This window comes from Lampris incognitus, chromosome 8 (genome assembly GCF_029633865.1).
Source record: "Lampris incognitus isolate fLamInc1 chromosome 8, fLamInc1.hap2, whole genome shotgun sequence".
NCBI lineage: Eukaryota > Metazoa > Chordata > Actinopteri > Lampriformes > Lampridae > Lampris > Lampris incognitus.
In genome coordinates this window covers 33165230-33191243 of record NC_079218.1, presented here as the reverse complement: position 1 = coordinate 33191243, position 26014 = coordinate 33165230, and the positions used below count along the sequence as shown (strand labels likewise).

At 44.3% G+C, this 26014-nt stretch overlaps 1 protein-coding gene across 1 annotated transcript; it reads right to left on the bottom strand.

The window, feature by feature from the left end:
- Positions 1-1484: 1484 nt before the first annotated feature.
- On the bottom strand, positions 1485-19837 carry LOC130117327 (glutaredoxin domain-containing cysteine-rich protein 2). The gene is made up of 5 exons (XM_056285537.1): positions 19778-19837; positions 18027-18213; positions 17266-17372; positions 9110-9331; positions 1485-1658 (listed from the first exon to the last, which is right to left on the bottom strand). Exons 1-5 carry the CDS (start codon positions 19832-19834, stop codon positions 1485-1487), a joined length of 747 nt encoding a protein of 248 aa, XP_056141512.1. The 5' UTR covers positions 19835-19837.
- Positions 19838-26014: the final 6177 nt, after the last annotated feature.

The window sequence follows — 26014 nt, the reverse complement described above, 5'->3', positions numbered from 1 at the left end:
GTTATCTCCTTCTGTCTCTCTCTCTCTTTCATTTGCTGTCTCGCTGAAACAATTACACTTCTTAGTGAGCTTGGACTTTGATTACATTTCTTCAACTTTTGAGAGGACGAAAGCATCATTGACCCTCATAAAAAATGTTTCTCACTGGCGAGCAGAGAGGGAAGATAGGAACCTGGCAGCTTTTGCTCCCAGTAGATAAAGTAAAATGCAAAATGTTTGCATCATTTTAATTAAAATGATAACTTTGTCGCGGGACTCTGTAGGGAGGGCACCGATGCAAAATAACACTATGTGACAACAAAAGACTGATAATGTGTTTGCCTTATCAGGAGCCATTTTCACTGCACACAGAAATTGTATTTTATGATTTCTCGCACGCTGCACAGACACAGTTTCCCGCTCCAATGATGGCTTATGCTTCCTAGTAAGGCTTTGAAAACACTCCATGAAGAATACTTTGGATTTGAGGGCAATTTTACCATTGAGATAATCCTGTCTGACTGATAGATAGACATTGGACACACACACACACACACACACACACACACACACGCACACACACACACACACACACACACACACACACACACACACACACACACACACACACACACACACACTTGCTTGCTTGCTGGTGGTCCATCGTGCCTGATGATGACCATCTTCTTCTATTTGTGGATCCTTTGAGGACTCAGATAGCAGAAGATACCTGCGCAGAGATGGTTTTTAAAGTGGCATGAGGGGTGCGCTTCTCCCAACGCCACATGACTTGACTGTAGAGGAGATGGTTCCGATGGCAAGGGGGATCCCTAGACGACCGGCACCTCCACACAACTGCAGGGGGCTGCCGGAAATCCAGTTTTTCGGAAACCGCCTCGAAGCGTGCCGCCACAGCTTGCTTTTCTGTTGGGGTAAGCTCCCTTAGCCTTATGTCTTCCCAGACTCACCCACAAGGCAGCGGGGCAGTGGTTGATAGGTGCCAGGGCGTGTCCACCAGGGTGGGCCTGCACACCATATCTCTGGGGCCCACTGCTGCTCCGAGATCCCCTGCCAAGTTAGCCTGTGTGGCCACGGGGAGGCCTGGCAGGAGTCTTGGTGAAGGAGAGACTATGTACTGTCAAGGGAAGGGTTACACGCTAGGATGCTTCCCTATTCACCACAAAGGCTAGCCAGCGGCAGCAAGCTAAGGGCAGGAAGGACACAAGCGGGTTGGGAGAACACGTGCACCTTCCCTCCAACTACATACTGCTGCACTAGACGCATCACAACACTCTGTGTGTATGTACACACACACACACACACACACACACACACATACACACACACACACTGCAATGTTCATTCCTCATCACATACATATTAATACACATATACATACACACATGTACTCATGTGCAGACAGGCACACACAAACATACACACACTGTCTCCACTCTCATTCACTCTATGTCTCTTTATGCCAGACATGGGAGTCAGCCAAACTGCTATTTGCCTGAGCAGGACTGGCACTTCTCCAGGCCGTGAGGGTAGCAGGCTTGGCAGCGCAGATCACTGATGGACTCATTGAAGCGATTCGCCAGCATGGACAGCTTGCTGCCATGGCACAGGGAGCAGGGAGCGCAGCCCGAACCACCACAATGCTGGCAAGTGGCTACCTCCTGGAGAAAGAAGAAACACATTGGAGGAGAGGAGAGGAGAGGAGAGGAGAAGAGAGGAGAGGAGGGGAGGGGAGAGGAATGGAAATGGGGGGGGGGTCAAATGGGAAGGTAGGAGAGGAGAAGTAAAGGATGGAGATCGGAGAAGTGGTGGGTTAAGGAAAGGAGAGAAGAGGAAAGGAGAGGAGAGGAGAGAGGAAGGGAAGGTAAGGCCAGCGAAGAAATTAGAGATAAAGAAAAAGTTACAAGGAGGAGAGAGGGTGGAGTGTGGGAAAAAGGAGACAATAGATGGACAGAAAGACAGACAGACAGGGAGAAAGGACTGTGATACCATTTAAAAGAATTTTTTTTTTTTGCCTTTTTCTCCACAATTGTACTTGGCCAATTACCCTATTTTCTGAGCCATCCTGGTGACTTCTCCAACCCCATATCTCCTCTGATACATGTGGTGTCACCAGTCGCTTCTTTTCACCTGACAGCGAGGCATTTTGCCAGGGGGACATAGTGCGTGGGAGGATCATGCTATTCCCCCCAGTCCCCCCCCCGCCCCCGAACAGGCGCCCCGACTGACCAGAGTTGGTGATAGTGCAGTGACCAGGACACATACCCACATCCGGCTTCCCACCCACAGACATGGCCCATTGTGTCTGTAGGGACGCCCAACCAAGCCGGAGGTAACACGGGGATTCGAACCAGCGATCCCCATGTTAGTAGGCAACGGAATAGACTGCTATGCGACCCGGATGCTAAACGAAAGATATTCTAATAGTATGGATATAATAGAAACTGTATACAGTTATCACCAGAGATGTATTCATCTCTGACATGTAAAAGACAGTACGAGTACACTTAGGGGAGACTGAGGTCCCGTCCCAAAGCTGCCCTTTAACCCTACCACTCAGCCCTACTCCTCCTTTTTGCATAACGTATGGTGTCCCATTTTTATTTGGGATGGAGGGGTAGTGTTCTTCTGGTCCTCCAGATGACCCTCCAAACTAGATGTGGGCTCGAAAACGTGTGGTTAATTAAATCCATCAGAATGCATTGGGAACTGTGGCTGAAGCAGGTTGAAAATATCTACCAGTGTTGGTAAAAAGATGTACAAAAGCAAGTATGTCTTCACAATAATCATGCAAAATATGTAATCTCATTTGGAATCTCAGTTGAAATCCATCAGCGTTCTCAGAGATTGAAGGCGTGTTCTTCTTTCCAAATTTCTCTGGTTTCTTGTTCTTAAATGGAGCATGAGAAATCCAGCCAAGGCTATTGATTGACCCACATCAGGCATCGGCATTGTGGAAGCTGAAAAACCACTACAGCTTCATGTTAAGTCCTTAACCAAGTTTCCTTTATTCGGAAGTTAAAGGGAAAGTAATAAGACAGAGTCTGAAAAAAACACCCTGAAATGGTGGTGGCTGTTCAAATGAAAAGTAAAACGCAAGATAAAAAAAAAAACATAGTCCACTCTAACAAAAAGCTCGGGTAAACAAAGACAGAGAAAAGGAACAGACATTAGACACAGAAGTGGAGGCGGTAGAAGACCAAAGCAAAGAAAAAAAAAAGCTGAGAGTAAAACTTTTGGTGCCTTTTCTTTTTGTTCAGTGGTAGAGAAAATGAGACAATAACCACAAAGATGATTTGAGGTGAGGAGAGGGTAGAAAGAACAGCAATAAAACGAGGCAAACGGAACAATAATCAGCCTGGGATGTTGGTGAGAGGAAGGGTGGTGTGTGTGTGTGTGTGTGCATGGTGTGTGTGTCGGGGGGAAGGGGGAGTCATTGCAGGCTGAGTGCATTTGCAGGCTGGTGAATGGCGGTCGAATACTGCAAGGAGCGAATGAAAAACTGTGGAGTCATCAGTATGTGTTCACAACCGACAGATAACACTAAAACCATGGGGCTGGTACGGAGGGAGAAAAAGTGAGAGAACATGACAGAAATGACAGAAAAGGTATAAGTGCCCTGATACAAAGGGTTTGTATCACTGCAATACAACTTCAGAGACAAATCTGACAGTGACAGATATTCCAACACACACAAACACACACACACAAACATACGTAATCCCTCGTCTCAAACATTCACCTATATACACACACACACACACACACACACATACGTACATATACACATTCACACCAACTCCCTTGTTTTGCTGAGTCAACAGACAGAGAAAGTGAGAAAGACACGTGACAATGGCTACAAGAGATTGAGAATAGGAGAAGAACGAGAAGAAAAAAACAAAGTAATGACAATGACAAAATGCATCAACTGTAACATGTTCAGCGTAATTCGAATAAAATCCTGACCTTTAGGGCTTGGTGATGTGAATAATGACAAATTAAAGCAAGCAGGACAAATTCAAATAGAAATGCGGCTGAGAAACTGTGTATACTGACATCAGTTGAGAAATACCTCAGGAGAAAATTGTTCACAGATATTGTGAGTTCTGCTTAGCTTGGTGAGGACTGCAACAGACCTTCAAACAAACAATGAAAAAGAACATAGGAGATTGCAGTCGGTTGGTAAGTGATTTAAAACTTGTTCTGAGATTTGATTTGGATATAGGCCATTATCAGGCTTTGTTGGGCTGAGTGCTTGCTAGTTTCATTCTGTGAGCTTCAATAGGTGGGTCACCTGATGCAGGTCACGCCCTCTATTGCTTCCTTTGTTGTGAAAATCAGATGGAGGTGAGATTTTCACTAAAAGCGTATAAGAGATTGAACTAAACCCAGCAGAACAAGCTCTGATCTTGAACAAAGGAGATTGCAGTCTGTTGGTAAGTGATTTAGAACTTGTTTTTTGAGTTTTGATCCAGATTTAGGCCATTGTCGGGCTTTGTTGGGCTGAGCACTTGCTAGTTTCACTCTCTGAGTTTCAATAGGTGGGTAAGCTGACGCGGGTTCTGCCCTTTATTGCTTCCTTTGTTGTGAAAATCAGACGGGGCCGGGTTCAGCTGTGGTACTTCCTGGTATTTAAACACACAGCTGTGCTGTAGTGTCAGCGGAAGCCCTTATGTGTCAGCCCACATTGGGTAAAGACCTGCAAGTTTACTTGTGTGAATCCACCGAGCAAGGACACCGACTGGTAACTCCCTTTCTACTATTTTTCTCTCATTGCCTGCCTCACCCCTCATGTGCTACAAAGACATCCTTGTCACTCAAGGTTAATTAAAAAATCGCATCTGTCGCAGACAACGCAACCCTGAGAGCCTCTATTCACTCAGGAAAGCCTCCTCTACTCACTCCTCCTTTACTTTTGGCTTATAGAATCGCCAATCGGCTGTAAATAAAACAGAATTTATCCATGCACTTAATAATTTGTCAGACATTCAGGTCCTAGCCCTGACCAAAACCTGGATACGTCCAGAAAACACTGCCACACTGGCTGCACACCGTTGACTCTGCTTTCTCACACACCCCATTCTGTTGAGCATGGAGGCAGTACAGGTGTCCTCATTTCCAAAGACTGGAAATTCACTAAGCTTTCTCCACTAAGCAACAACTCCTCCTTTGAATACCATGAAATCATTGGTACTGCTCCTATTAAGCTATTTGTGGTTGTCCTATACCACCCAGCAGGATGTCAACTGGGGAACTTTGTAGTCAAATTAGACATGTTACTCTCAGCCATTCCTGACGATGACACACCACTGATTGTCATAGAAGACATGAATATCCTTACTGACAAAACCCAAGCAACTGACTTCCTGTCTCATTTGTCCTCTTTTGACCTCAAACAGGTCCCCACCCAACCCACACACAAAGCGAGCAATACTCTTGATCTGATTTTGACTCGGAACTGCTCCACAGCAAATCTGACTGTCACGACTGTCGTCGTAGTGGCACTTCTGACGATCATGACTCGTATTAAGCAGTGCTTGGGCATGATCATGTGCTTCTTGAAGCGAGGTTGTCAAGGTTTTGGGGCAGGGGACTCCTGGGTCATCCATTCCATCCCACATGGGCTGGGTGACAAGGTCAAGTGGAGTCTCCAACTTTCGTCCATACAACATCATAGAGGGACTAAGATCAGTGCTCTCGTGAGGTGCAGTGTGTAGCTTTATTGTTGCTAGATCTGTCAGCTGCCTTTGACATGGTTAACCACCAAATCCTCCTCTCCACACTCACTGAGCTTGGCATGTCAGGATCTGCCCTCCATTGGTTCATGTCCTACCTCTCAGGGAAATCTTTTAGAGTATCTTGGAGGGGAGACGTGTCTAAACCACAGGACTTATTGGTCCCCTTCTCTTCTCAATATACACCCCCTCACTTGGTGCAATCATCCGCTCCTATGGGTTCTCATACCATTGCTATGCTGACAATACCCAGCTCTTCCTATCATTCCCGCCAGATGACCTCACAATCTCGGCACAGATATCATCATACCTTGCTTACACTCACTGGCCACTTTATTAGGTACACCTTGCTAGTACCGGGTTGGACCCCCTTTTGCCTTCAGAACTGCCTTAATCCTTCGTGGCATAGATTCAACAAGGTACTGGAAACATTCCTCAGAGAGTTTGGTCCATATTGACATGATAGCATCACGCAGTTGCTGCAGATTTGTCGGCTGCACATCCATGATGAGAATCTCCTGGTCCACCACATCCCAAAGGTGCTCTATTGGATTGAGATCTGGTGACTGTGGAGGCCATTCAGTACAGTGAACTCATTGTCATGTTCAAGAAACCAGTCTGAGATGATTCGAGCTTTATGATATGGCGCGTTATCCTGCTGGAAGTAGCCATCAGAAGATGGGAACACTGTGGTCATAAAGGGATGGACATGGTCAGCAACAATACTCAGGTAGGCTGTGGCGTTGACACGATGCTCAGTTGGTACTAAGGGGCCCAAAGCATGCCAAGACAATACCCCCCACACCATTACACCACCACCACCAGCCTGAACCGTTGATACAAGGCAGGATGGATCCATGCTTTCATGTTGTTGACGCCAAATTCTGACCCTACCATCCGAATGTCGCAGCAGAATTCGAGACTCATCAGACCAGGCAACGTTTTTCCAATCTTCTATTGTCCAATTTTGGTGAGCCTGTGCGAATTGTAGCCTCAGTTTCCTGTTCTTAGCTGACAGGAGTGGAACCCGGTGTGGTCTTCTGCCGCTGTAGCCCATCTGCCTCAACGTTCGACGTGTTGTGCGTTCAGAGATGCTCTTCTGCATACCTCGGTTGTAATGAGTGGTTATTTGAGTTACTGTTACCTTTCTATCAGCTCGAACCAGTCTGGCCATTCTCCTCTGACCTCTGGCATCAACAAGGCATTTTCGCCCACAGAACTGCCGCTCACTGGATATTTTCTCTTTTTCGGACCATTCTCTGTAAACCTTAGAGATGGTTGTGCGTGAAAATCCCAGTAGATCAGCAGTTTCTGAAATACTCAGACCAGCCCGTCTGGCACCAACAACCATGCCACGTTCAAAGTCACTTAAATCACCTTTCTTCCCCATTCTGATGCTCGGTTTGAACTGCAGCAGATCGTCTTGACCATGTCTACATGCCTAAATGCATTGAGTTGCTGCCATGTGATTGGCTGATTAGAAATTTGCGTTAACGAGCAGTTGGACAGGTGTGCCTAATAAAGTAGCCGGTGAGTGTATATCGCTGCTTGGATGAAAGAACGCCACCTTCAGCTTAACCTATCTAAGACTGCATTCATTGTCATCCCAGCCAGTCCATCCTTACAACAACAGATCAATATCCAGCTCGGATCAACCCAATTCATGCCCACAAAGTCTGCCTGAAACCTGGGTGACATCACTGATGACCAACTAACCTTTAAGGTTTACATGGCCTCGATTGGTCGGGCTTGCCGATTTGCCCTGCACACCATCAGGAAAATTAGACCCTATTTGTCTGAGCATGCCGCACAACTCCTGGTACAGGCTCTTGTAATATCACACATTGAATACTGCAATTCCTTACTGGCAGATCTCTCTGCATGCACTTTCCAACCTTTGCAAATGAACCAGAATGCAGCAGCGCATTTGGTCTTCAACCAACCCAAAACAACACGTCACTCCGCTATTCATATCCCTTCACTGGCTCCCAGTACCTGCCCGCATCAAATTCAAAACGTTGATGCTTGCTTACAAAACAGAAACTAAAATGGCTCCCGCTTACCTGAACTCTCTCATTCAGGTCTACACTCAGTCCCGCTCACTACGCTCTGCCAATGAAAGGCGCCTGGCACTTCCACCACAACAGGGCCCTAAGTCACTAGCTAGACGCTTCTCTTCTGTAGTTCCCTGGTGGTTGAACAAGTTACCAAACTCCATTTGATCCGCTGAGTCCCTCTCCATCTTCAAGAAGAAGCTAAAGACCCAACTCTTTCACGAACACCTCCACACCTGATGGTATTAATAAAAAAAAAAACGCTTCTATGCATTGCCTTTGTGCACTGCCTGTTGACACCTATGTCCTATCAGACTTGAACCTAGTTTTTTGTCACTTACTTGCACTGGTGTCTCCCGACTATATCCTTGCTTGTGTTGTATTAACTCTCAGATGTGCGTCACTTTGGATAAAAGTGACACACCACTGATTTGTCAAATGAAATTGTAAATTGTAAGATTCCATCGACCTCATGCTTGTATTCTTACATGCAGAAATATGGGGAATGTGTGTGTGTGTGTGTATGTGTGTGTGTGTATGTGTGTGTGTGTGTGTGTGTGTGTGTGTGTGTGTGTGTGTGTGTGTGTGCGCGCGGTCATTTCCTTTGTTTCAATCACTCATCATCAGTGGTCAATCGGGGTTGAGTATCTCTGTCCCCTCTCTGGATTCCTCTGGGTCTTCAGGTGGGTGTAGAGGCTGATCCTGGAGCCGCATAATGGGAGGATGCCTGCGCGTGACAGCTTCTTATGTGGAGTGGCTGATGCACCTGCACCCACTCCATGGTCATTGGCAGGGGGTGGCCAGAGTCCAATGGCACGGAGAACCAAGACGATTGGGGGCTACCCTGTGTTGCAGCCTTCATCCACATTCACTGCCATTGTGACCTGGAAACATCTTCCGCCAGTTCCGCCATTGAGGTCTTTGTCAGATCAATCACTACTATCTAACAACCCTTGTTTCATGTTAGGGTTCAGGAAATCTAAATCATTGAATATAGCACCTTTAACCTATTTTGGGTCACAGGGAACAGAAGCCTAACCAAGCAAGAATTGGTTGGAGGCAGGGATACACCCTGGATAGGTTGCCTATCCATACCACATACACAATCATTAACACACTGGGAAATTAGTATCTCCAATTCATTTAACATGAAGATATTAGGGGCAAGAGATAAAACTTATTTGAAAACACAGAGAATGTACAAACTCCATACAGAAGTGTTGGTATCAAACTCAGCGACCTCTTGCTGTGAGAGACAGTGCTAGAATCCCACAAATTAGAACAATGTATGTAACTAAGATAATTTTCTCAGGAAACCTTTACCTTATCCTCTGTGTTGCTCATCTGTCCCCCCCCCTGCCCATCCCGGACACAGGATGTTTTAGTCCTCTTCCCACTCCCTCGTCCCTTAATCTGCGGGTAATCCTCCAAACCCACAGATGGCATCACATTGTGTCTTAACACTTCAGCCTTCCTCGGAGATGCTCTGATGATCCGTAGATTGCTCGTGTAGATGATAATTTTGCCAAAGTCAAGCACAGAGGACTAAAGGAGAGACAGAGGAAAGCACAAGTCATGAAATATCAAACTGAAAATGTGAGATCAACAGAAACAAAATTGTGTATTGCAAAATGTTAATGAGTTTTTGATTATTATTCAAAGTTAAAAGTTATATTGCAGTTTACCCACAATGCAGCAGCGTTTTTGATAAGATGTTTTCTTAACATTGTGCAGTAGATATCTATTAGCTTTTTTTGCCATTCCAAAATAATTTAACTCGGCTCAACTCAGCTCAACTTTATTCATGTAGGACCTTTCATACAAACGTGCAGTTGAACGTGCTTTACATAGCAAGATTGAAATAACACAAACTTGAAAAAAATACAACAATAAAAGTTGTGCGAAACTACAGCTAATCTATTGTATGTCCACAGTGCATTCTTATCTACCTTAAAAGATAAAATGGTTCCACATCAACGTCCCACTTTCAGAAATGTGACAAATAGTGGGTTGATTAATAATACCATCCATGTATTGGTTAAAAGGGATAAAATATTGGTACGGACTTTATGTTCAAGTTTCACCCAAGAACCCAAACCCCACAGGAAACTTGAGCATGCCTATGTTAGGTTTGTGTGAAGGGTTAAAAATCGAATACAACCTAGTTAAGATGAATAGATAAAAAACAGTATGGTTCATATACATGAATAAACAGATTAAAAAAACAGTATGGTTCATATAAATAAGCAGATAAAACGGAGCCCCCCTCCTTTATTTTTACATACAAAATGAATACAATTCATTGTGTTGTGGTTACTTGTTACCACTCTAGTTCACCACTCAGCCAGGCCAGCAGAGGGCGCATACCATTTAGGAGGATTATTAGACTTACTAGAGCTGCCAGGGAAGAGGAAAAGAGAAAGGCCAAAGAGGAGGTTTATGGATGTGGTGAGGGAAGACATGCGGGTGGCTGGTGTGACAGAGGAAGATGCAGAAGACAAGAAGAGATAGACATTGATGATCCACTGTGGCGACCCCTAACGGGAGCAGCCGAAAGTTGTAGTAGTAGTAGTAGATTATACTTACTGAGGCACAAAACTGCATATTAAATCTTGCAGTCAAGCTGAACACAAGCTTATTTGTGTGCCTGTTCTTTCCTGTTTACAAGCTATATTCTTTTAATGTTCACCCTCCCTGACACCTAAGTCAGGATGGCAACAATCAGCCAAGCTGAATTTGACTACAAGTTTCTCGACCAATGTGCAAGACAACAGACATCAGAGATGCCTGCTCTGCAAGAACTGCAAAGGGAAATCCAGTGGCAGCTCCACCAAATGACCAGCTCGGACAAAACAGATGTATTCTTCAAGCTTGCAGAATCATCCAAGGACAAGGTAGAGGAAGATCTGCCATAGGTGTGGAACTCTTTGACTTCATCATGGACTTTGTGAAAAGCGACCACTTGGGAAGTCTAGAGGACTAAGGCATGGCTCATCTGCTGGTCTTCAATGATCCCATCAGGGAACTGCAAACACCTGAATTGGTTGATGGAGAGGAGCATAAGTTCACAGCAGAGATTAAGTCTGTAGAAGCATCTCTTGTAACTGATGTCAAGAGAGATGAAACAACTGTAATGGCCATTCAGGTAACTGGGTTGGTAAGGCTCACAGATGTTGCTGCACTACTGCCTCGCAGAGACTCTAAAATGCATGGAGGACAGAGTGCTATATAAAATGTAACTTGATTGATTGATTGATCTCTGATTCGGACTCTGATGTAAGCTATAATATTCTGTGTAGGCAAATTGATGAAGGGTTAGCTGAGAACTTCATAGAAGCAGAGGTCATTCATATTGTGTTAAGAATAATCAAGCCTGGTACCTTTAAAGACACGCTGATGACTAAGGATGGTTTAACTGTTGCTGAGCTTAACCAGTTTCTGAAAACAGACAAGAGTAGTGCAGAACTACTCCAGGAGCTTAGTCACGCTAAACAACAAGACAAAGAAAATCCCTAACAGTCCATGTACCGCTTATTAGGGCTGAGGCGACACATACTGTTTGATTCTCAGCAGACCAAGTCTGAGTTTCAGTATGACAGTAGACTAGTACGAGGTGTGTTTGTCTAATCACTCTATCAGGGGATAAATGAAAAACACTCATGTCAGGCGAGACCTAAAACCTCACATGAGAGACAGGAGTATTACTAATGATTTCATGTTAGAAATAATGACACAGTCAGTCAGTGAGGAGGTTGAGGAACAAACATGCTTAGGTCAGACACACAAAACCAAAACACCCACTTTCAGTGTCACACAACAGGGAGAGTGACAAAGCGCAGTTCAGCTGCAGGCTGAACTGCACAGTTTACGAACTCAGGCAGAAGTTCAAGCCAACCACGCGGCCATAAAATAACTTATAGCACAGGTCTCAGCATTGACAAAGTCTGGAAAATGCCCTCAGTCTGTTGTAAATGCCCCATAGCCCAAACATATTAACTCACAAGGTAATGCAAAACCAACCAATCCAGCAACTAAAGGAAAATGCAAACTGTGTGTTGCCCAGCAGACTGACAGTTGCACCCACTGTTTTAAGTGTGGTTAAGAAGGTCACAGAGCTGTTGGCTGCCTCATGAAAGATAAGCCAGTGGGAAATGGAAGGAGGTCACTGGGGAGGGACCACCTATGACCACTCGTGAACCAGAATCCCCTGTCACAGTAACCTGTCCCAAAGCCCAAACAACCGCCAGTAGCCAGTCACCACCAAAATACAGGGTAAGACAAGGGAATAGTATTGCAAAATTGATTGGCAAGAGACGTGCTTACCTGTTACCTCAATGGACTAAGAACTGAGATGTTACTAGATAGCAGTGCACAGGTTACCATACTGACAAAGTCATCCATCCATTATCCAAACCGCTTATCCTTACTCAGGGTCACGGGGATGCTGGAGCCTATCCCAGAAGCCATTGCGTGGCAGGAGGGGCGACACCTTGGACAGGCTGCCAGACCATCATCACACACACACACACACACACACACACCTAGGGACAATTTAGTATGGCCAATTCACCTGGCATACATGTCTTAGGACTGTTGGAGGAAACCAGAGCACCCAGAGGAAACCCACGCATAATAATACCCACAATAATACACAAATGCACATAATAGCAAGAATATAAAACAAAAACTATAGAGAATATAAAACATAAAGACCTTAAACTGAAGTACTTAACTAACTGAACTGAAACTAACTAAACTGAAGTACTTAGTGCCAATAAAATAAAATAAAATAAAGAGATGTATATAAAACCAGGGTGGATCAAGAGCATTGGTAGAAAAATAACAAATAAAAATGGCAAGACAAATACTTACCAGCCTTAGAGAACCTAATGCCAGATGACCCACTCCAAGTTACTGCAGCTAATGGCTCAGATGCTTTGACTACCCTGAGAAGCTACACCACGATCAGGAAAGGGAGTTTGAGAATAGTCTGTTCAGTAGGCTACAGCAGCTTGCTGGTATTGCTCACTCCCTTACCACCCACAGGGCAACCCAGTAGAGAGACTGAACCACATACTCCTCCAAATGTTGCAGATCCTTGAAGAAGAAAAGAAGAGTCAGTGGAAAAATTACCTTCCCCACACTGTGCATGCCTATAACTGCACAAGGCACGAGGCTACCGGCTTTTCTCCATTTCTCCTCTTATATGGTCGAGCGCCATGATTATCTGTAGACCTACTGTTTCTACCCAAGGAAGAGACCGAAACATCTGACCAGCACACATATGCACAGAAACGGGCAAAGAGGATGCGCATTGCATCTGGGATTGCAGGTAGCAACAGTGAGAAATCCTCTGCAAAGGGCAAGAAACGGTATGACTGAGCAGTCCGTGGTGCTGTAATCCAGTCAGGTGACCGAGTATTTGTGAGAAACCTTTCTAAGAGAGGTGGTCCCAGGAAACTATGTGTCTACTGAGAGCAAGTGGTTCATTGAGTCGTGGAGAGAATTGGAAAGGGTCTAGTTTACAAAATTCAAATAGCGACAGGTCCAAAAACCCTGTGTGTCCAACATAGGAACCTACTTTTGCTGGTGAATGAGCCTCTGGAAAAAGCACTGCCCACAGCATGTCCAGGGAGAAAAGCAACACAACAAAAACCAAGACAGACAAATGACAACAACAACCTGGATATGGACAGCTCCGAGGAAGAGGAGTACACTTAGTGTCCCAACTTGTGTGTATCAGAGAGAACGCGTATCAGAGAAAACGTGCATCAGAGAGAGTGCATGTCAGAGAGCGTTTAAAGTGATATTGGTGTCGGTCCCAGGTTGGGCTTGGGCTGAAAAATTGCAGATTTTATTGGGCTGGGCTATGGCTTGAACACCACGGGCCAGGGCAGGGCTGGAGAGCTGGAGATTTTGGCCCGTACAGGGCTCTAATACAGACTTAGCCAAGGCTCCATCCCACAGCTCATTAATTCTGCCCAGTTGTCTGAATAGAACCCAAGGAAACTCAAAAAGCAAAAAATACTAAGGACATGGCACAGGAACTGGAGAAAACTCAAGGAGAAGAAGTGGAGGAAAGGGAACATCAAATGGAGACAGAAGTAAGAAGGTCCCAATAAAGGGCAAGGCCAAGGGAGATCTTCACTTATCCATCATTGGGACAACTGTCCTACCAGCCATGGGACACCGGTGTAAACGCCTTTATTTTTATATACAAAATGAATACAATTCATTGTGTTGTGGTTACTTGTTACCACTCTAGTTCACCATTCAGCCCGGCCAGCAGAGGGTGCATACTATTCAGGAGGATTATTAGATTTACTGAGGGACAACTCCGCAGATTAAATCCTGCGGTGAAGCTGAACACAAGTTTATGTTGTATGCCTCTTCTTTCCTGTTGACAAGATTTATTCTTTTAATATTCACCCTCTCTGACACCCAAGTCAGGGGGGCAACATTTAGATGCACGTAATCATAGACATTTTGAAAGTATGGGAGGAAGGGAAGATTTGCAGTAGATATTGATTCAAAGTTTGGTCTTCTCCACTCACAGCGCTATCATACATATGGTTTCAGAAGACTTGGATTGTGCGGCACAACCCCATATAGAGTACTTTTAAGGTTTTTTTTTTTTTTTTTGGAACTCTGATGAACTGGCCACTACTCACTGCAATGGTTTGGAAGAAAGTTGCCCTGACATTTGTTAAATAACTCTTTCACTGTTGTATGGAAAAGAACACCTTGTTTCTACCAGCATTAAGGTGAGTAGATAATGACATGTGAACTTTCCATTTAACACATTGTGATTCAGTCCAAAAAGGATTTAATTTTAAATGTCCTCTAGGACATGGCACAGTGACTAATTTTGAATGTGAACAGTTAGTCAACAGAAAAGGTAGTAGCTATTTTTACAAAAGTTAAAACCTATTATGTTTCTTTTAGAAGGATAGCACCTACATGGTTTTATATATTGACAACACTAAAGATTTACTGTTTGTGTGCTCAAGATATTGAATGATGAACTTCAGGTCAGGTATTTGGTAATGATTTACATTAACTATAAAAAACACACTCACAGACATACATTCATTACACAGCTATAGACAGTCTGTAGTTGTGCCATAACTGATCCAGTATGAATAAATTAATGAATGAATGATTTATTTCGGTCATACATTTGTGTTCATATCCGACAGACAGAAAAACAGGGGAAAAAAAACATCATCGTACATATTTACATCAGTCCACTTCACACAACAAAATTCAATCAATCAATGACCAAAAAAGGTATACGCTGAAGCCCACGGCTTATTGTTGCCTATCCTAAAGGATGTATTCCTATGTCATGATTCCACCTCGCAGGCTGATAATTTTTGTATTAGGCCTACTTAAGTTAAGTTTTCCTTTTTTAATCCCCTTGGGGAAATTCAGTTACTGCAAATTAACCCATCCTAGCTATGATCTGTGTAGCTAGCAGCAGTGGGCTGCCGCCTTCATGCTGCGCCCGGGGACCAACTCCAGTTCTTTTCCCATTGCCTTGGTCAGGGGCACAGACAGGAGTATAAACCCTAACATGCATGTTTCTTTTGATGGTAGGGGAAACTGGAGCACACGGAGAAAACCTACCACAGACACGGGGAGAACATGCAATTCCACACAGAGGATGACCCACCAAGGTTGGACAACCCTGGAGTTTGAACCCAGGACCTTCTTGTTGTGAGGCAACAGCGCTAACCACTGGGCCATCATGCCACCCTCCTGACTGGTTTCTTGCTTCCACTAATGTCTTCCATTGCTGTATGCTTGATGATTATACCATACAACATCTGACGCGCTGAATACTCAGTCAAGATGAGAAGTAGGCCTAGCACAAGAATTATCAGCCTGCAAGGTGGAATCATGATATATGAATAAAACCTTTATGACTCGTACTAGATCAGTTATGGCCTATCCACAGACTGTCTATGGCTGTGTCATGAATGTGTCGTGTTATGTAATTAATGTAAATCTTCACCAGGTATTTTCATTAGAAGTTAATGTAACTGTGAAAAATCAACTGTTCAAATGTATTTCCATTCCTACGTCTTTTTCTCTTTCTCTGTCTTGCTTACTGTCTCACTCTCTCTCTGTGTACCAAGACTCCCCATAAATTATGATGGCGGAGATCCTGGCCATTCTGTACTGTTACCTAACAGTTGTTTTGTAAGAAGACATCATCATACTCATCTTGCTGTGGTCAGACAGTATCTAAGACAGATCTTTTCGTTTACACATGGCAGCAGCAAAAAAGGAAGGGAAGAAAAAAAAAAGAAAAAAAAGTTACACGCTTCACTCCCTAGGGCAGTGAATTTGTCTCTTTACAATTCCTGTTAATGGTTAATGAAATACTCCTTTTTTCAGCCTGACTCTTCATACTTCAAATTTTCAAACTGAATTGGTGGAGTAGACATGAGGAAGGAAGGCCATTTGCCTATGATTAATCAGTCTTAGTAAATTTGGAAAGAAGAGAATACTACGAATGACAGATGCTAGATTAAAACCACAATCCTGAAGATTGGCATTTTTGTTGAACTAGCTGACCCCTATAGTAATATGGGTAATTGGATTGGGACTTGACAACTATGAATCCCTGAGGTCCATTTCAAATGAAACATTCACCAATGCTGTTGTGTCAGCACCTTCTCCACCATTGAACAAAAACACATGATCAAACCTGGGTTTTTGTTGCTGACATAACTGTTTACAATCCAGCATTCTTGTTGAGGGATCTGGTGACACAGTATTTGTGCCCTGCATACAGGGACAGTGTTAATTCTATGAAAATCATAGCAAAAATGGAATAGACCGCTACGCTTCCGGGATACCCCCACAACATGGGGGTGTCCTGGAAGCGTAGCGGTCTATTCCATTGCCTACCAACACGGGGATCTCAGTTCAAATCCCCGTGTTACCTATGGCTCGGTCGGGCTTCCCTACAGACACAATTGGCCGTGTCTACAGGTGGGAAGCCAGATGTGGGTGTATGTCCTGGTTGCTGCACTATCGCCTCCTCTGGTCAGCCGGGGCACCTGTTCGGAGGGGGAGGGGGAACTGGGGGGAATAGTGTGATCTTCCACGCGCTACGTCCCCCTGGTGAAGCTCCTCACTGTCAGGTGAAAAGAAGCGGCTGGTGACTCCACATGTATCGGAGGAGGCATGTGGTAGTCTGCAGCCCTCCCCGGCTCGACAGAGGGGGTGGAGCAGCAACCGGGATGGCTCAGAAGAGTGGGGTAATTGGCCAGATACAATTGGGGGGGAAAAAAATTCACACAATATTTGCATGGTAACATGACCACTAACTGCTAAACTGCATTCAGTGCAAGGTTAACATCATTAGGTTGAAGTAATGATGTTATGAAGTCCACCCATCTGACACCATCAGTAGAAAGCACAGAAAAGTACATAGTGAGTCATTTAATCAGCACATTTCTTTTTACCTTTGCATCACTTTCCTCTGTCTCAGTCTGGGCCACACTAGGTCTGTAGGCTCCCACCCCTCGATACACATTTATTCTCTGGGCTATGAGCCCTGTAGGAGGGTACACTTCTGGGAATAGAACAAAGTGTGTCATTAGATATGATGTTATTTGATAATATTTCGTAAAAACGTGCTGTCATCTAATGCCACACTCACCGAGACAACATGAAACTTGCTACTGGTACACACGCACACACACAAATTTACAGAGACAAGCTTACAAGCAGACCAAAACACTGTGAAACCTGCAGAATGACCAAGAGTAAAGAAACCACACACACAGACTGCCAACAGGTTCAAGTCAAAGTCTTTCATTGTTAACCAAGTAAGTTTGCTTATTCAATGATTTTTGCCTTGGCAGGATGCACAACATAAAGATCACTGAACATAAAGGACAAACATCATTCTAAAGCAGAAAAAATCAGAGCATCTAGAAAAATCTACAAAGGAAGTGTCTCAGAATCTGAAAATTTGTTTTAAAATATCTGAGATGCAAACTAAGTGAACACATAACTCATTTAATCCAACACACAGTACATGAAGTCATTTTTGGTATCTGAAATGGCAGGAATATCCTTTCTGTTGCACAATCTGATGACACTGCAAAAAAACATGCATGTCTTTGGACTGGTTGAAGGAAGTAGAGCACCTGGAGGGATACATGTTTGTGGGTGATGTGCAAATTTTTAAAGTAAACAGTAGACATCACAGACAAATAGCCACCTTGCTGGTCACCCTGTGAATCCTTGAAGCCGCAGAGCTGTTCCATCTCCAGGTGGCTGGGGGGGATCTTGCGGTGGATGAAGCTGTGAGGGTACTTCTCCTCTGGGCTGTCTAGCTCCTGACCATCCTCATACACGTGCTTCAGGACCCGACCGCTGTAGGATGACGCAAGCTTGAACCTCACCTATGGTTGAGAGGAAGAGTTGAGTTTGTTTTCTTGTTTGTTTTTTTGTTGTTGTTTTAGAAAAGAACGTGACTAGTCCTCTAAGCCTTTACTATGTTTGCAGAGCATCCAGACCCGCGTGACCAAGATCCTGATGAGGGTGATAAAATGAGAACTCATCACACCTGTTTTGCGCACACTGCCTTGCCTACCTTTTACTTTCAGGGTTGAAACTCAGATCCTTCTTCTGACTTCAGTGCGCTGGTTGAATTGCACCTCCCTTCCTGAAGGGAGTTGCTGACCCTCCACACTGCCCACCCCAACCCCAGATATAGCAACTGCCAGCTCCTCCAGAGGATCAGGCCATCCATTCAGCCATTCATTATCTCCGAATGCCCCCACTGCCTGAAGGCACCACTGACTCTCGCTTCTTTCAAAACTGGCTCATTCCCACCACACTCCACTCCTACTTCTGGCTCGAGCTTTCTCGGCTGCTTCCCTTTGTTTGTATGTGCTTTTAAACTGCTTTTAACTTGTAGAATTGTGAGATTTATTGTTAAAGGAAAGCGTGTCATAAATGAAATCTGTCTATCTATCCAACTATCTATCTATATCTATCCATCTAGTGGGAAGACAAGAGTGGATTTGGGTTACTTTCCCACACACACACACCCACACACACACACACACACCATGTCATCCTATACTTGTGGGGACCCCTCATTGACTGCATTCATTCCCTAGCCCTTAACCCTAACCTTAACCTAATCCTTATTCTAACCTGAACCCTAAAACCAAGTCCGAACCCTAAAATAGACCATTTTCCTCATGGGGACCCACAAAATGTCCCCACAAGGTAGGTGGTTTCAGGTTTTTTCTATCCTTATGGGGACATTTGGTCCCCATAAGGATAGAAAAACCTGGTAAACACACAGGCACACACACACACCTACACACACACACACACACACCTACACACACACACACACACGCGCGCGCGCGCGGAGGTATACAATTTTAATATAAGGATGACTGAGCAGGTAAACTGCTGTCTACAAACATTTTCTCTAAAAATTTAATATGAGTGGTGCATACAGACAATGACTGTATTCCACTCCTGTTTCAACTGTATTCACCCCTTTGTAAGCTCAAAAAACGGTGGTCATCATCAAGGATGCAATACTGGCTCATTTTCAACACACACATTTTGTGCTCGAGACGAAGCATAAAGGCATTTTATCATTGTAAAAAAACATCAAAATAAAACTGGGTTAAATATGTACTTGTGTCCCTTAGGTATACTGTAATTTGCATCATAAACTGATGTATAAATCATAAAAAACATCGACTGTGATACAAGACACCGAGCAATAAATAGTTTTTGGATCAATATGGTGTTCCTGTAAAATGCACAATCTACAGCTCACCCCCTGGAAGAACTGAGTGTTTATGTGTTTATTTCTCCCAGTGCTTTACAAATAAACTGTGAGCTTCAATTCATTTTTGTCTTTTGCTCAACAATGTCAACTTTTTGAGAGTAAAAAAAATAAAAAACAAAAAATTTTGTCACACATATATAACGTACCTTTCTGGGCTTGGTGTTCTCATAGCGCTGATTCATCTTCCTCTGGAAGTCCTCCATGCTGGCTGATCCGATGAGGAGGCTTAGGGAGTGTCACTCTTCTCTACCTGGGGAAAGAAAAAAGTTGTCAGAGCTCAGTTGACGGTGTATGGTCAGCAGGAATGAACGGACCACCTGGGGAAGATTTTATATGGCTAAATGCAGGATAAGGCTGTGTTTAAGGAAGAACCTGGGATTAATGGTCCCTCGCTTGGTGGCTAACAAACTCAGAAAGTGCTGTTCTTCTTTGCTTTGCCTCCTATAGTTTGCATCTACCTGCTGTTTCAAGGTACCCACCTTGCAAGCATAGGAGTGTTGAATTATTCACACCTAGATCGTGTGTACAAAAGAGGGCCCAGGAAACTGGAGGCTGTGTCATCAAATAATTATGCTCACCAGAATAGAAGGTGTGTGTGTGTGTGTGTGAGTGAGTTAGAGTGCTCCATTTACACCACTAGAAGAGAGCCTAGTGTACCAGTGTTGAAAACTAAATAAGTCATTTTATATATGTTGCTGTCATACTGAAAATAGTAACCTTTACAAAAAAATAAAACACATCTAAAATGTGATTCAGGATCAGAATCATGTTTATTGGCCATGTAGGTTTGCACGTACATGGAATTTGACTCCGGTTTTGTGGCTCTCTCAGTGTACTTAACATAGAATAACAACACTACAATCTTCAGCTATATACACAAGGATTTACTTATACAGGCAAAATAAGAGGTGATAAAGTGCAATGGTGCAGAGAATATATCAGAGATGCCGAAATGCATGCTGGCAGGTTACTTACATACATGTCTGAGGCAGTATACACACAATGTACAGTACAGTATATACAAAATGGTTGGATTTATTGACAATGTTAAGTGTTCATTTGAATGACAAACTGCAGAAAGAAACTGTTTTTATATCTGGATGTTGTCTGGTTATATGTAGTTAGTTATATGGTTATATATAGACATGTCTAAAATATACATACAATATGTTTACGTATAATGTAGATAGATACATCTATAATATATCTGAAACTGTAGCAAAGTTTTATTTTATTTATTCTTCTAGGCAGAGAATTTTAAAATGAGTGTGTGTGTGTGTGTGTGTGTGTGTGTGTGTGTGCGTGTGTAGGTGTGTGTGTGCTTGCATGAATGGGTTTTGAAGTCAGCTCCATGTCAAGTCCTTGGTCTTTAAAAGTTTTCTGTGGGTTTTCAGAGTTTGAGTCTGTCTCTAAGCCTCAGTGGGAATGTTTTAGTCTGAGGTGAGTCCCATGAAATTTCCTTTCTAATCTGAGTTTTTGCTTAGTTCTAGGATTTGGTGGAAGCACATGAGAAAAACTTTTTTACAAACAGTATCTAAAAATTTGTAATTGAAAAGTTTTCTCAAGATATGTGAAAAACATGTAACAGTTTTCTATATATTCCAGGGACCTTGTTATTATATTTCTAGCAATAATCCTTGAAAGTAAATCCTATAATCATGTAATTGTAACCACTGGCTTTTGACAATGATTGTTTCACGTTACACAGCAAGCTAAAAATATCTTTGATTGGTGTCCAGGTGGTGTAGCGGTCTATTCCGTTGCCTACGAACACAGGGGTCACTGGTTCGAATCCCCTAGTTACCTCCAGCTTGGTTGGGTGTCCCTATACACACACAATTGGCTGTGTCTGCGGGTGGGAAGTCGGATGTGGGTATGTGTCCTGGTCGCTGCACTAGCGCCTCCTCTGGTGGGTCGGGGCGCCTGTTGGGGGGGGGGGGACTGGTGGGAGTAGCATGATCCTCCCACGTGCTACGTCCCCCTGGCAAAACTCCTCACTGTCAGGTGAAAAAGAAGCGGCTGGCGACTCCACATGTATCAGAGGAAGCATGTGGTAGTCAGCAGCCCTCCCTGGATCGGAAGAGGGGGTGGAGCAGCAACGGGGATGGCTCAGAAGAGTGGGGTAACTAGCCAGGTACAATGGAGAGAAAAAAGGGGGGGTATATATATTTGTCTGTGTTTATGCACTATGGACAGGAATGCTGTTGGGAACTCTGGGCCCTCTGGGAAGATATGATGCCAGGCGCCTGACTGTGTTGAATTTGATTTAGTACACTGACACAATGCCTGGCACGAGGGCACTGCTCCCATTTCCCCAATTAGCATCACCCCTATGGAGGAGTATGAGCTATGGAGGAATGTGAACGTCACAGTTTCTGCTTGGCTATTTGTTATCTCTAAGACTTCCAAACCCAGCCACTGAGGATGCACAAGCCTGTGCATTCTTAGTGCCAGTCACAAGCCCGGATAAATGGGGAGGGTTGCATCAGGAAGGGCATCTGGCATAAAATCTTTGCCAATTCAAATATGCGGATCATAAATCAGATTTCCATACCAGATCAGTCGAGGCCCGAGTTACCAATGACCGCCACCAGTACTGTTGGCGAGCAGGATGCTGGTGGAAACTATGCTACTGTTGGGCAAAGGAGAAGGAGATGGGAAGGCATGTCCAGAAGCAGTGGGAGAGGAGGAAAGGTATGAGTGTGGAGGTCAGAGTCATAACTTTGAATGTTGGCACTATGACTGGTAAAGGGAGAGAGCTGGGTGATATGATGGAAAGAAGAAAGACAGGTATACTGTGTGTGTAAGAGACCAGGTGGAAGTGGAGTAAGGCCAGGAGCATCGGAGGTGGGTTCAAACTCTTCTACCATGGTGCGAAAAGGAGGAGAAATGGGGTAGGGGTAATTCTGAAGGAAGAGTATGTATGTCAAGAGTGTGCTGGAGGTGAAGAGAATGTCAGACAGAGTGATGAGTATGAAGCTGGAAATCGAAGGTGTATTGATGAATGTTATCAGTGCATATGCCCCGCAATTTTGGTGTGAGATAGAAGAGAAAGAAGAATTCTGGAGTGAGTTGGACGACGTGGTGGAGAGGGTACCCAAGGAGGAGAGAGTGGTGATTGGAGTGGACTTCAATGGGCATGTTTGTGAAGGGAACAGAGGTAATGAGGAGGTGATGCGTAGGTATGGTGTCAAGGAAAGAAATGTAGAAGGACAGATGGTGATGGATTTTGCAAAAAGGATGGAAATGGCTGTGGTGAATACATATTTCAAGAAGAGGGAGGAACACAGGGTGACGCATAAGAGTGGAGGAAAGTGCACACAGGTGGACTATATCTTATGTAGAAGGCATGATCTAAAAGGGATTGGAGATTGCAAGGTGGTAACAGGGTAGAACGTAGCTAGGCAGCGTCAGATGGTGGTCTGTAGGGTGATGTTGGAAATCAAGAGGAGGAAGAGGGTGAAGGCAGAGCCAAGGATAAAATGGTGGAAGTTGAAGAAGGAAGACTGTTGTGTGGAGTTCAGGCAGGAGTTAAGACAGGCACTGGGTGGTGGTGAAGAGTTGCCGGATGGCTGGGCAACCGCTGCAGAAATAGTGAGGGAGACAGCTAGGAAGGTACTTGGTGTGTCATCAGGACAGAAGAAGACAAGGAGACATGGTGGTGGGATGAGGAAGTACAGCAAAGAATACAGAGGGAAAGGTTGGCAAAGAAGAAGTGGGATAGGCAGAGAGATGAAGGAAGTAGACAGGAGTACAAGGAGGTGCAGCATAAAGCAAAGAGAGGTGGCAAAGGCAAAGAAAAGGCATATGGCGGGTTGTATAAGAGGTTAGGCAATAAGGAAGGAGAAAAGGACTTGTGCTGATTGGCTAGACAGAGGGACTGAGCTGGGAAGGATGTGCAGCAGGTAAGGGTGATCAAGGATAGAGATGGAAATGTGCTGACAAGTGAGGAGAGTGTGCTGAGAAGGTGGAAGAAGTACTTTGAGGGGCTGATGAATGAAGAAAATGAGAGAGAGAGAGAGAGAGAGAGAGAGAGAGAGAGAGAGAGAGAGAGAGAGAGAGAGAGAGAGAGAGAGAGAGAGAGAGAGAGAGAGAGAGAGAGAGAGAGAGAGAGAGAGAGAGACAGAGAGAGAGACAGAGACAGAGAGACAGAGACAGAGAGCGAGAGAGAGAGAGAAGGTTGGATGAAGTGGGGATAGTGAATCAGGAAGTGTGATGGATTAGCAAGGAGGAAGTGAGGGCAGCTATGAAGAGGATGAAGAGTGGAAAGGCAGTTGGTCCAGATAACATACCTGTGGAGACATGGAGATGTTTAGGAGAGATGGCAGTGGGGTTTTTAACTAGATTGTTTAACACAATCTTGGAAAGTGAGAGGATGCCTGAGGAGTGGAGAAGAAGTATAATGGTACCAATTTTCAAGATTAAGGCCGATGTGCAGAACTGTAGCAACTACAGAGGTATAACGTTGATTCAGTCACAGCATGAAGATATGGGAAAGAGTAATACTAAAAGCTAGGTTAAGAGGAGAGGTGACGATTAGCGAGCAACAGTATGGTGTCATGCCACCAAAGAGCACTACAGATGTGATGTTTGCTTTGAGAATGTTGACTGAGAAGTATAGAGAAGGCCAGAAGGAGTTATATTGTGTCTTTGTGGATTTAAAGAAAGCATATGACAGGGTGCCGAGAGAGTAGGTGTGGTATTGTATGAGGAATTCAGGAGTTGCAGAGAAGTATGTAGGAGTGGTGCAGGATATGTATGAGGGAAGTGTGACAGTGGTGAGGTGTGCGGTTGGAATGACAGATGGGTTCAAGGTGAAGGTGGGATTACATCAAGGATCGGCTCTGAACCCGTTCTTGTTTGCAATGGTGATGGACAGGTTGACAGGCAAGGTCAGGCAGGAGTCTCTGTTGACTATGATGTTTGCAGATGACATTGTGATCTGTAGCGAGAGTAGGGTGCAGGTTGAAGAGAGCCTGGAGAGGTGAAGATATGCACTGGAGAGAAGACGAAGGAAAATCAGTGGGAAAAAGAAGGAATACACATGCGGGAATGAGAGGGAGTACAGTGGAATGGTGAGGATGCAAGGAGTAGAGGTGATGAAGGTCTATGAGTTTAAATACTTGGGGTCAACTGTCCAAAGTAACGGGGAGTGCAGAAAAGAGATGAAGAAGAGAGTGCAGGCAGGGTGGAGTGGGTGGAAAAGAGTGTCAGGAGTGATTTGCAACAGAAGGGTACCAGCAAGAGTTAAAGGTGAGGTTTAAAAGATGGTTGTGACACCAGCTATATGTTATATGGTTTAGAGACAGTGGCACTGACGAAAAGACAGGAGGCGGAGTTGAAGATGCTAAGATTTTCATTGGGAGTGACAAAGAAGGACAGGATTAGGAACGATTATATTAGAGGGACAGCTCAGGTTGGACGGTTTGGAGACAAAGCAAGAGAGGCAAGATTGAGATGACTTGGACATGTGTGGAGGAGAGATGCTGAGTCTTTTGGGAAGAAAGATGCTGAATATGGAGCTGCCAGGGGAGAGGAAAAGAGGAAGGCCAAAGAGGACGTTTATGGATGTGGTTAGGGAGGACATGCAGGGGGCTTGTGTGACAGAGGACGATGCAGAGGACAGGAACAAATGGAAATGGATGATCCGCTGTGGTGACCCCTAACAGGAGCAGATGAAAATAGTAGTAGTAAGACTTCCAAATTAGCTGATTATCATTTCCTCTCATCATGTGTTCAGGATAGTAGCAGCCAGGTTGATCTGCTGGCATCCTTTTTATCCTGTCATCATCAAGCTGAGCCCAGACTTTAGACAAAATTCTCAAGTAATTACCAAGTGCCAAGCACACATCATGCTTTGTTGAGCTCAAGGTGGTTCCTGAATCTTGGACTGTAATAGACTAAAATGGTAGTCTATGAACTGTGGGTCATTGTGTGTGTGTGTGTGTGTGTGTGTGTGTGTGTGTGTGTGTGTGTGTGTGTGTGTGTGTGTGTGTGTGTGTGTGTGTGTGTGTGTGTGTGTGTGTGTGTGTGTGTGTGTGTGTGTGTGTGTGTGTGTGTGTGTGTTCCTATTTCTTCCCGTCCGATTTCTTTCTTCTTTGTATTTTTTCTCGTCACGATATTAGAAAGCATCCACATATTCTGATATTGGTCAGTTTTTCTATCTGCATAAGACCATTTTACGTAAAGAAAAGCAAACAAATGCCCTCATGCACACTTTGAAATTGGGTTTATGGATAACTGTCATCAGCACAGTGAGAGGGCAAGCATGACTTACAGCGGGACGGACAAAGCCCAGCCAAAAATCCCCTCTGTGAGGAGGTTCTCATAAGCGAGAAATTGTTTTGGGTGCGTGAAGGATCTGTTCAATGTGTCAGGTCATG